The following is a 12,687-nucleotide window of genomic DNA, read 5'->3' as shown; positions in this document are numbered from 1 at the left end:
ACATACACACACCACACACACATATACACACTTTTAGGTAACGGTAATAAGAAACCTCTTCTAACATTTACAGGAGGAGGTCAGGGCTTCCCATACTGTCTTTAAAAATGGGGTAGTTCACTTGAGAGTATATGACTTGATTCAGTGTAACTGAATGCTCCATGAGGTGAGGTGTGCTTTGTGATGAGTCTTATGGTATAGGCACAATTGCTTACTGTTGAAATTTTCATTTGATTTGGTAAAAGTTCTTTCCTATGTTTCCCAGGCTGGTTGGAAACTTGTTTGCAAGGAATATATTATCTGATCTAATAAATTTTTTTTACCTTTTGGCTGGAAATTTTATTTAAGGCACAGTCAGAAAATTCTTTAAATGCAAGATTATTCCAAGAATAAGTAATGACTTTGAAAATTCTTATAGCATTAGTAAATTCTGTTTTTGTATTTGTGCTTTTGCTTTGCTATGGTTGAATATATGTATATAAATATATATTTATGTATTTATTGGAATGCATAGCTGATAATAATATATTTCTATTTATGTGAAACAATGCAGATTACATGTATAGAGAGAGTCTCCTTAAACATTTCTAATACATTGAAGCAAATACAAAAATCAGTTGTATATTAGTGTGGAGACAGTTCCCGATTCTAAAGTCCAGCTATCAGGGTTCTGAACTGTAACCTTAGTTAGGTTCTAGTTCTGTATTTCAGTATTGACATGTCAAAAGGAATTGTCTTGGAGATTTCCAGATTTTTTGAGTTAATGGCTATAGTGGAATTTTTAGCCTAATTCCAATAATAAATGTTTTGCCTTTTAGTTCAAAAGAAACGAGCAATATTTCTATGGAACCAGTTCTTTTATGCACCAATCGGTGCCCTAAAAAGTTCATCATTTTAAAAAGTGACTACAGATTTGTTCTATGTCAGAGTTCTTCTGTGTTAGTACCAACTTTCATTCTAGGAAGGAATTTAGGTATTTTCAGAAGAGGTGTAATCGTTTGAATCTGAACTTGACCCTTGTGGTGAGCTTGATTTTCTCCTTAATATACTGCTTTTAGGAAAGCAATTTTTCTTTCCTGGCTTTTGCAGCTCCTTGCACATAGCAGGTACTCAATAAATATTTATTGAATGGAATTGAATTTGACCTGCGTAGCAGTCATAGTCCTGATGTAGGGTTATTCAGTTTTGGTAGAAGCTGTTGTAAATCACGGGGTTTAATAGTAATCCAGCTGATGAACTGCATACTCAGTGGCATACAGTAGTTCAGCACTGTATGCTGCATTTTCCCAAGTGCAAATTTAGGAAACAGTTTAGCCTACAGGCCTTGATGAACTGAATCTGGCCTATTTCAGATCTCTCGTACTACTCACGCACAGCCTTCCTTCCTATACACTGAACTTTTAGAATAACTGCATTTAGTCCTCTCTTAACATGCTTGCTCTCTGGTGCCTCTTAAGCCTTTGGCTAGAATACTACTTTTGGCAAATTTAAGTATGTATTTCCTGACACTCTTATGTGGAAATGAATGAGCTGCTGCTTTTCTCCTGTAGCAGTTTGTACTTGCCCCCATCATAGCACTAAATTCTCCTGTAATTCTTTCCTAAGCCACCAGTCCTTCCCACTAGACAGCTGCTTGAGGGCAGGTGTGTGATTTATTCCTTTCTGTGTTCCCTAGAGCCTTAAACAATGCCTGCCACATAAATGTTTGTTGAATTAACAAATGGGTCCTGAAGTTTATGTAAATTTGCAAATGGAATAAAATAAAAATGTAAATGAGTTTAGCAGGGATCATTAATTATATGCCTAATTTTAATTAAATTGTGATATAGTTAGAAAGATCAGCCTGAGAGTCGGAAGATGTAAGCTCTTGTATTGGATTGATGATATTTTAATGGTCCCTTAATCTTTGTAGTTCTTATATATATTTTTTAATCTAGAAATGAATGAATTGGGTGGAATCTTTACTAAGATCCCTTAGAGCAAGAATCACACTGCTCTTAAGTTACAGAGAAATAAGTCTCTTCTGCCAGACTCTTTGACTCATGAAGTATGCTTTAGTCATCTGTAATTTCCTAGCACTAAGCTGAGTACCTGGTATATAGTAGTTCCAACAATTTTCACCTGATAAAGCAATAAATTCTCATATGGAATTACAGTTTTAAATAAAGCAAATGAGAAAAAGTTCAGATAAGGAATAGTGAATTAAATATTTATAAAATGTAAAAGTATCTGTCAAAGAATATTTGTGTGGACTGTCTGAAAAAAAAAAAAACCTGACAGAAATTTTGTATTTACCAGTTAACAAGTTCTCTAGTAGAGGAAATGAATTTGAAGCTGTCTGGTCACCAAACTACAAGAAAATAATGTATCAGTCTGTGACATGTTATACCAAGTTTTATGTTGCTGAAATTAAATTGTGCCTGCTGTAGAATGTTGGTCGCAATATTCTTGGTATTTATATATGCTTATGATAGTACTTTTGGTTTAAATAATTTAAAAACCATATTCTGTTTCAACCAGGATTTGTTAAATAATTGACATATTTGGGACTTAATCTTTAGGGCAGAATGAACTCTGATTATACTACTGTATTGCATATTAAAAAGGGGGTAACAAAGCTCTGTCAGCCCTTTTCACTATACTTTTGTAAAGATTTGCTATTATTTAGTAAATGTGATGCCATCCTACCTTTTCAAGGACTTTCTTGGCGATAAAAAGAATATTATTACATTTTAAGTAAGCCTATATCTTTGGGTTATTAATTTGAATACTTGATATTTTGGAGTTCAGTTGTAAAAATAAAGGAAATAATGCAATCAAAGTTTGTGTAAAAAATATAGCAATCAATCAATCCATTAATTTATTGGTTATACAACAATTCTGCTGTAAGGCATTGTTTGCAAAGAGGAACAATATATAATAATGCCCTGAGTTAATGTGAAAAACTTTCTCTTAGAGGCTGATGCTTGGAAATTTAAGCCATATTTTTCTCCCCTCCAACTACCTCCCTCAAAAAACCCAATGATTTATTTAAGAAAGTAAGTATGATAGGGAATATGAGTACATTTTTAATTTGTTGGTTCCTTGATTCATTGTGTTTGTTATGCTTGAAATTATTATAGCTCAATTGTTTATTTGTCCCAGGGACTTTTATAGGTTCCCAGGGCAGATCGATGTTTTATGCCACCTGAAACTTAGATAATTTGAAGAAATCTTTCTCAATACACAGAATATAAAAGTACAAATATCAAATTTTGTATGAAAGTGAATTTCCTTTAGAATAAGAAAAATGTCCACAAAATAGTATAATTTTTTAAAAGCTAGTAATCTACAAATGACTAGAGAAATAATCTAGACTAGTTTTTGACTCTCTACATTTTATACGTTGATTATCTTCCATTACCACGTATACTTCCAGTTTTGGGTGTCATGAGACACATTCAGATTGCCAGATTCAAATTGGATTTCACTATTCCCATGGTAGGATGGTCAGCATCGTGGGCACTTGAAGTATTTCTGAAACTATCATTTATAAATATATTATTACAGATTTTAAAAATATTGTATTTGTTTAAGGTGTATAACATGATGCTTTGATACATACACAGTGAAATGGTTACTACATCAAATAAATTAACATATCCTTCACCTTCCCTAATTACCTTTTTGTGACAAGACCACTTAAACTCTGTTCTCTTAGCAAATTTTCAGAATACAGTGTTCTTAGCTATAGGTCTCATGCTGTACATTAGATCACCAGTCTGAGTCATCCTACATAATTGCAAATTTGTACCCTGTGACCTACTTCTTTCCATTTCTTCCCCTCCCCATCCCTGGGGCCCACCCACTGTTCTACTCTATGTTTTTATTTGTTTAATTTCTTCTTTTAAGATTCTGCATATAAAAGTGAGATCATATATCAATAGTATATTTCTTTTGGTGCCTGACTTATTTCACTTTCATTGGGACTGCTGACAGTAATTAAACCACTTTACAGGAATGATTGTATGCCTCACATATACCTTCCACTAAACCCAAAGTAAATGGATCTCCAACTCAAATTTCCATTAGCCAGATTCCAGAAATACTCACAGCCACTCCAGTGCCACCCAGCAGGAGACTTTAGCCAATTATGTTTAAGATATTATACTCTTCACAATTTTACGAAAAAAAAAAAAAATGGCAAGGGCCTTAGAAGAGGGCCATGTATCTTTATTTGAACATTCAACCTTTTGTAAGGCTGCTGACCCATTCCACTCTTGTTCAATTCTCAATGATTTCATTTAAAAGTTATTTATGCCCTCTCTGGAGGGATAAGAATGTGTTAGACTAACTTACTCTGGGCTAAATCACATGAACGTGTAGAAGTGAATACATTAGTTGGATTGCTACCTTCTCTGGCTGGCAGAAGGTACTTTCAGTTCTGCAGGCAGCCCCTGAACGCCCCAGTGGTTGGGCGCACCTGTGATGGGATGACTGAACCGTTATATACCATATGTTTATAGGCGTGGTAGAGGTGGAAAAGACTAGTTCTGACCTGACACACATTTACTACTTAATAACTCAATTATTCAAATCACACCTCTTTGTGTTATTCTCCTCGGAGCTCAGGAACAGTACACCAAAACATTAATTAACAATCTATGAGACAGCACCAGCTGGAAGTTCACTGTAGTAAAATAACATGTACATGTGAGACCATTGGTTGTCAACAGAAAAGGCCCATTTCCTCATTTTTATTTTAAAAAAACAACATCAGTGATATACAGTGATTAGCATACTGGAGTTCTGTTAAGCTATGTGCAATGAAGTATCTTAGAATTAAAACTTCAGAGATTCAGAGTAAGGGTGTGATATAGAAAAGATCGAATGGTAGGAGAACAGAGTAGGATTTATTTATGTTATGACAAACATGAATATTTGTCAGTTATTAATAAATTGGAGATAGTTAAGATCATAATTTATATTATAGAAAATGAAGAAATAGGACATGGTTCTATAAATTTTTCATTTTTCTGTGAAACAAAATATTATGATTTATTTTATTTTTATCTTTGTTTTTAGGTAAGACTGTGCCAAAATCCCAAACTTCAGTTGAAAAATAGCCCACCATATATACTTGATATTTTGCCTGATACATATCAGCATTTACGACTTATATTGAGTAAATATGATGACAACCAGAAACTTGCCCAACTCAGTGAGAATGAGTACTTTAAAATCTACATTGATAGCCTTATGAAAAAGTCAAAACGGGCAATCAGACTCTTTAAAGAAGGCAAGGAGAGAATGTATGAAGAACAGTCACAGGACAGGTAAGAAGAATATTTCAGATGTTTTGGTGTAAGGGTCATTCATGTTGTGTTTTACTTAGTAGTTAACCTAAATGTCACCATGTAATTGTTTTGGGGTAAATGTCAGTCACTTTGTATATGGTCACGTGGTGCTTACCGATGGGCATACTTTACTACAAATATACATTTGGGCCATTTCATTGTTGTGTGGACATCATAGAGTGTACTTACACAGAGCTCGATGATATTACCTACCCCACACCTAGGCTCTTGATACAGCCTGTTGCCCCTAGGCTACAAATCTATACAGCATGTTACTGTGCTGAATACTGTGGGCAATTGTAACACAGTGGTAAGTATTTGTGTATCTAAATATACCTAAACATAGAAAAGGCACAGTAAAAATACTGTATAAAAGGCCGAGTATGGTGGCTCACACCTTGTAATCTCTGCAATTTGGGAGGCTGAGGCAACCAGATCACCTGAAGTTGGGAGTTCAAGACCAGCCTGACCAACGTGGAGAAACCCCATCTCTACTAAAAATACAAAAATTTGCCGGGTGTGGTGGCATGCACTTGTAATCCCAGCTACTCGGGAGGCTGAGGCAGGAGAATCGCTTGAACCTAGGAGGTGGAGGTTGAAGGGAGCTGAGATCGCGCCATTGCACTCCAGCCTGGGCAACATGAGCGAAACTTTGTCTAGATAAAAAATATATATCGTATAAAAGATAAAAATGGATAATCTGTATACCATGCATGGAGCTTGCAGGACTGGAAGTTGCTCTGAAAGAGTCAGTGAGTGAGCAGTGAGTGAATGTGAAGGCCTAAGACTATTACTGCACACTACTGCAGACTTTTGAAACATTGTACACTTAGGCTGTGCTAAATATTAAAAAAAATTCTTTTTCCAATAATGAACAGCTGTCATTTTTAAACTTTATAAACTTGTAAATTTTTTTTCACATTTTGACTCTTGTATTAATAATTAGCTTAACAAAAATATTTTCTTTCAATATTATTCTATAAGCTTTAAAATTATTTTAAAAATTAAGTGTTTTTTTTTTAATTTTATAAACTTTTTTGTTAAAAACTAAGACACACACATATTAACCTAGGCATGGACAGGGTCAGGATCATCAATGTCACTGTCTTCCACCTTCACATCTTATCCCACTGGAAGGTCTCCAGGAGCAATAACGGGCATGGAGCTCTCATTTATGATAACAGTGCCTTCAGGAGCTGGAATATCTCTTGAAGACCTGCCTGAGGCCATTTTACTGTTAGCTTTTTTTTTTTTAATAAGTAGAAGGAATATGCTGTAAAATAATGTTAAAAAGTATATAGTATAGTAAATACGTAAACTAGTAATATAGTCACTTATTTTAATATTATCAAGTATTACATATTATGCATAATTGTATGTGCAGTGCTTTTATGTGACTGGCAGCACAGTAGATTTGTTTACACCAGCATCACCACAAACGTGATACATGCACAATGAACTTGTGATGACCATGACATCACTAGGCGATAGGAGCTTTTCAGCTCCATTATAATCTTATGAGACCATTAACATAAATGCGATCTGTCATTAACTGAAACGTCCTTGACCGAAATGTCATTACAGGGTTCAAGACTATATTTGCTTTTAACATGAATAGCTTTACATACATTTAGTTATGATAGTAGCTAGTTCATGAGACAGTTTTCTCAATGTTTTAATAGACTTTGTTTTTAAAGCCATTTTAGGTTTACAGGAAAATTATTCAGAAATTACAGTTCCCATAAATCTCTTCTGCACAAGCAATTTCTCCTATTCACATCTTGTATTGGTGTGATATGTTATAGTTGATAAACTATTATTGATGTATTATTATTATCTAAAGCCTAGAGTTTACATTAACATTCCACTTTCTGTGTTGCACTGTTCTATGCTCCATAAATGCATAATGTCATGTATCTACCATTACAGTGTTACACAGAATAGTTTCACTGCCCTAAAAAAGCCCTGTGATCCACTTATTAATTGTCTCACTTCCCCTCCTGAACCCATGGCAACCACTGACCTTTTTACTGTCTGTGCAGTTTTGCCTTCTCCACAGTGTTACATCGTTGGACTCACACAATATGTAACTTCTTCACATTGACTTCTTTCACCTGACAATACGCATTTTCGGTTCCTCCGCGTCTTTTCTTAACTTGGCAGCTCATTTCTTTATGCCACTGGATAATACTCCATTGTGTGGTTGTACTACAGTTTGGTTGTCCACTCCTACATTGAAGAACATCTTGGCTGCTTCCATTTTTTGGGTAATCATGTATACATTTGCAATAAATATTTGTATGCATGTATTCATGTGAATTTAGGCTTTCAACTCATTTGGATAAAATACCTAGCAAGGCTGCTAGATTTTCCGGGTATGCGTAAGTTTAGAAAGAACATAAGAAACTTTTAAGAAAGTTTGTAAGAAACTCCTCGACTGGTTCCAAAGTGGCTCTACCATTTTTCATTCCCATGAGCAATGAATGACAGTTCTCAGTGTTCCATATGCACACCAGAATTTGGTGTTGGAGACAAGTGTCTTAAAGACATAGTTTGATTGAATCTGCGGATGTGGTAGATGTGGGTGGGAGATGTAACTTCAATCTGTATATTTGGACTTAAGTGAGAAACTGAACTGGGCTGGCAAAGATTGAATTGACATCAACCAAATCCTAATTTTATAGGCAGGATTTCTCACTTGGAGATCCTCATTCAAGTTTGTTGTTTGGCCATTTCAATGTTAAATTTCATGATCTATCTTAAAATAAAGAAAATGATAAGAGTCTTCCATTTCTGGGCTATTTTAAATATATATGGAATATTCACAATAGTGATAGTTTAGATTTTCAAATTAAAATGAACCAATATTAATGAAAGAACCAATATTAATGAAAAATCAGCAAGAAAAAGGAGAGAGAGAGAAAGAGAGAGGGAAGGAAAGAAAGAAAAAGGAAGAAAAGGAGGAAGGAAGGAGGGAGGGAGAAAAGGAAGAAGGAAGGGAGGGAGGGGAAGGAAGGGGAAGGGGAAGGGAAAGGGAAGGAAGAGGGGGAAGGAAGGAAGGAAGGCAGGAAGGAAGGAAAGAAGGAAGGAAGGAAGGAAGGAAACCTCCAATATTTCTTTCAGGTCAGAAAAACTAGCCTCATTCAGTCTAATAACAGCATAGGGTTGTAAAATAGAAAATTCAGTTATCAAAGTATGTGGACTTAAGTTTTTTATGAATACTAGCCAAATACCCGTAACAAGTAAAACCATCAAATTCAAACATAGAAAAATCCTCTTCCAGATGTAAAATGGCATAAATAATTATGTATTTATAATTTTCTTTCTAAACTCTCTAAATTAGAGATGAACCCAAACCTACTCATAGAAGTCTAACCAATTATGTAACTTCAGGCTCGTCACTTAATATTCTTGGGCCACAGTTTATTCATCTTAAGGGTGGTGAATCTTCCAGTTTCCTTTTAGTATTAATTAGTGCTCTAAGATTCTCCAGGAGTAACAAGGAGAATTTGAGTTGCCACGGTGCAACAGAAGTAAGGTAGAGAAATATTATAACGATTCTTTGTTCTTGTAGACTTTTCAAGAACTGGTAACATCTTGGGAAGCCAAATATCTATGTTAAAATTTTATTTTTCACATTGTATTTTTGCCATTGAACTAATAAAACTAAGTTCTTTACAGATGTCTTTATAATTCTTAGTCAAATTTAGTAGTCAGTAGTAGTTTCTTCCTGATTCACCAAGTCATCTGTTAAATTTTACTCTTTAGGGAATCAGGACATTTGACAAGGTATTTAACTTCTTTGACTATGAATTTGAGTGGATATGGTATTTTCATTGGACGAAGTAATACATAATGTGGTAAACTTGCATCCCATTTTTACATCTTCTGTGTAAACTTGAAACATTTTCTAACTCAGTAGATGTTTTGTAATTTCCATTTGATAATTTTGATAGTTTTGCTTATGTGGAAGCATTTCATGGGAGACTTTTAAGTTTTGATTGATAATGTATAAATTTCATTAGATTATGATAGCTGTCATAATGCTGACTATTCACGATGAGGTCACTCATTCTGTGTATTCTCGTCTGCATTTAAGTGTCCAAGTGAATTTTGTTCACTGTCCTAAACGCAACCCTGAGACAAAATTTATTAGTTTCTATGCTGATCTAACATATCCTTAATGGGATATTACTGTCATCCTTGTTCTATTTGCTGACAGTGTTTTGTGGCCAGCTGTGTTTATGCAGAATTTACATTTGATAAATGGTTCATAATAATTCATAATAATGTACCGTTCTTGGTACACCGTAACAGGCACATAAACTTCTGAATTGTGTTTCTTTTTCTGGTAATATATTTGGCCACATTCACTTCTAGGTTCCCTTAGGATTCCAAAGGCAAACTGAATCTAAAATGTAGCATTGCACATGGAACTCTGGGGCGTTTTGCTCTATACAACGTGGAAGAGTCTTCCTTAGCATGTTTTCATTTACAGAGTGGCCTCCTTATGAATAGTCAGCATTATGAGATCTATCATAATCTATGAAAATCTATATATTATCTGTCAAAACTTAAAAGCCTCTCAGGAAATGTTTCTATATAAGCAAAACTATCAAAGGTAGTTAGGCAGCAAAGTATATGGTTTAGTAGACTGACTCCACCTAATATGTATGACAACACTGGTTACTGGGAATATTATAAATTCGCTGAAGAATATTTTCTTTGATTCTATAAGTAGCTCACTAGGGACATTACTATAATTGAGCTAAAAATGAAGGATAGTAATAGTAGAAACAGTAATTTGGTGTTAATTGACTTAATCAATATTACCTCATGTGATCCTGCCCACTTTATTGAAGACATTGTACAAGGATGAGTACACATTAAAATACACATGAATCAAAATGTGTATTTTAATGTTCCTTCATCTCTGTCATGTCAACAATAAATGTGGAATTGTTGTAACGGTAAATGAGAAAAAATTTAGGTCTCAATTCCGAACTGACTGCTTTTTAAAATTTTTAATTGATTGTTAATGATGAATGAGTAGCATAAATTTTAAAGCAATTTTATGTAAATACAGTAAATAGAAAAATAAATAATAAATGGCCTTCAATACATTTCTGAGTTACTTAGGTTCTGTGTAGAAGGAGAGAGGTAGAAATTATACTTAGATAGTTGTATATGCTACTGAAATAGATATTTAGGGCATAGTGAAAGTCTTTTTCCTTGAGAGTAGATAATGATTTCTAGTAGGGAAAAGGCATGAGCAGGCTGCATGCCTTCTCTGACTGATACAGTAAACTTCCATCTTTTGCATCATGTTTCTGAAATTGTTGTTGTTGGTGATGTTTTTTTGTTTTGTTTTCTGTATTCTTTTTCTCTCTTTCTCTTTTTCTGCAAACAGTTGAATGTCACACTGAGTTGGTGCTCCTCCAGCTGGGTGTCTAAACCATTCTGAGCTGGCATTTCTGGGAAGAGTAATTCAGTGGTTTCTGGCAAGCATAAAGTTTGTATGTATGTGTATATGTGTGGACAGAGGGTAGGGAACATAGAGAAGTCTGTAGTTTGAAGCACAGAGAAGAAGATAAACTTTATATTGCTTAAACTTTCAGTGGCATAAGTAAATATGGGATTTGAAGGTTGTCAGTGCTCACAAATGTTGTATAATTGACAGGAGGCACTTTTCTTCTATGATTTGACAGACAGTTTCCTCAGTTAACTATTTTAATAGTAAAATTTATTTCATCTGAAAAGTATGTATTAATCAGCTGCCCTGCAAGGTCTGGTGTTGTGTTGGCCACTGTGTTTCTTAAAACACTCGGAGATGATAGCCGAAGGATACTCAGATTTTCCCTATTTTCGAACTGCTTGAGTGAGCCAGGGTGCTACAACTCATTTTCTCCTCCTACGCGCTGCTAGACAACCACTGAAAAAAAAAAAGTCAACTGAGGTGGAAAAAAATGGCGCTACCTTTGATAAACTGTGAAGAAAATAAAGATTAATGAAAGCTCTGGCCAGAGAGGAAAACATAGATGTTGCCTTAACATTAATGTCATTTCAGAACCCTTGAATCATGCCTTATATACCAGTGTTGTATAAAAAATAAATGACAAAATGGAGTGTGTATGTGTGTGTGTGTGGGGTGTATATGTGTGTGTGTGTGGTGGAGTGTTACATGTTTGTAGAATAATATTCATACGATTAAGATTTAATAAAAAGAAAGTATTTTGACATAGAAAAATTAGCCCTAGAAGAAGCTAGCCAGTACGTAAAAGGCTTCAGGAGCATCTGGCAGAAGTACTTTTCTCCATTGACTATTTGGCTTAACAAAGAATAATTTGTAATCTGCTACATTAATTAAGAACCTTTCCACTTAAAAGACTGCAATTCCCTATGCTTCCTGTTTATAATTGTGTTGGTAATTTACAAGATAGTGTACCAAAAAACATTTTGCAACTGATAAAAATACATGGTTAAAAGTTGAGTCTAAAACAGCAACAGCCACAACAATAACAAGAGCAACAACGAAACAAAAAACAGCAAACAAGCCTACTTTCTTTCCTTGTGTTACTGTATGACACCATTGCTTTGAGTAAAGAATAAAGTAGTATTAATTTAAATGCTTAAATTTATATGTATACTGATGTTGATAGCATGCTCATTGAAATAGTTTTGCAAGTTCTCATGAGTTTTCAGTTCACCATATAAAGAGACTGATCTGTATGTACAATTTGTGCTTTAAGTGGTAGTTTTAACAGTTACTGGACCTCACAGGTTAATGGGCTTGTTTATAGTGCTACATCAAGTTCCATATTTTCTCATAGCTCTGTATATTGTGAGAAGAAAATGAAAAAAGTGCTGTTTAAGCACAGGAATGTGGAGTCAGGATATCTCATGCGCTCATCCCATTTCTGCTCCCAGTATTCTTTGTAACTTTGGTTGGCTTCCTGACTCCAATCTACATTTTTCAGTTATTAAATTATTTTCTGGGTATTTATAACATTTTCACCTCAGGCATTTCAATATCACAAAATGAAAATTAAGTTGTTTCAGACTAAATGTTACTGTTGTGACCTCAGTCTGTTAAGTTTTCAACTGTAGTAGTAGTTTCTGGTAAAAATATTGTTTTTGTTATAATAATAATTTGCAAGAGAATTAATCTTAAAAAGGTTTGTCTCATAAATAGATTGTACTATATTGGATGTCTTTCTATGAAATGTATATTTAATGATACATGAAAGAGAATGGCTTATATTCATTGTTAAAATAATTTTAAATTAAAAAATTTAATTTAAATTAAATTTAAAACCTAGTTTTTCTGCTTCTCCTTTTTTGTTTAACTAAG

At 34.2% G+C, this 12,687-nt stretch overlaps 1 protein-coding gene across 4 annotated transcripts in view; it reads left to right on the top strand.

The window, feature by feature from the left end:
• The window catches only part of CBLB (Cbl proto-oncogene B), a 203,844-nt gene that overhangs the window by 9,264 nt on the left and 181,893 nt on the right, over positions 1-12,687 (top strand). For all 4 annotated transcript variants that reach the window (XM_064374576.1, XM_012476652.3, XM_012476647.2 and 1 more), the window contains exon 3: positions 5,065-5,315. In XM_064374576.1, coding sequence (XP_064230646.1) covers positions 5,065-5,315 — 251 coding nt within the window. The remainder of the gene's footprint in view (positions 1-5,064; positions 5,316-12,687) is intronic.

Source organism: Aotus nancymaae, unplaced genomic scaffold (genome assembly GCF_030222135.1).
Source record: "Aotus nancymaae isolate 86718 unplaced genomic scaffold, 86718_ANA_hifiasm-v0.15.2.pri h1tg000011l, whole genome shotgun sequence".
Classification (NCBI taxonomy): Eukaryota; Metazoa; Chordata; class Mammalia; order Primates; family Aotidae; genus Aotus; species Aotus nancymaae.
Note: the sequence above shows the minus strand (reverse complement) of the source record. Positions and strands in the feature narration are given on the sequence as shown.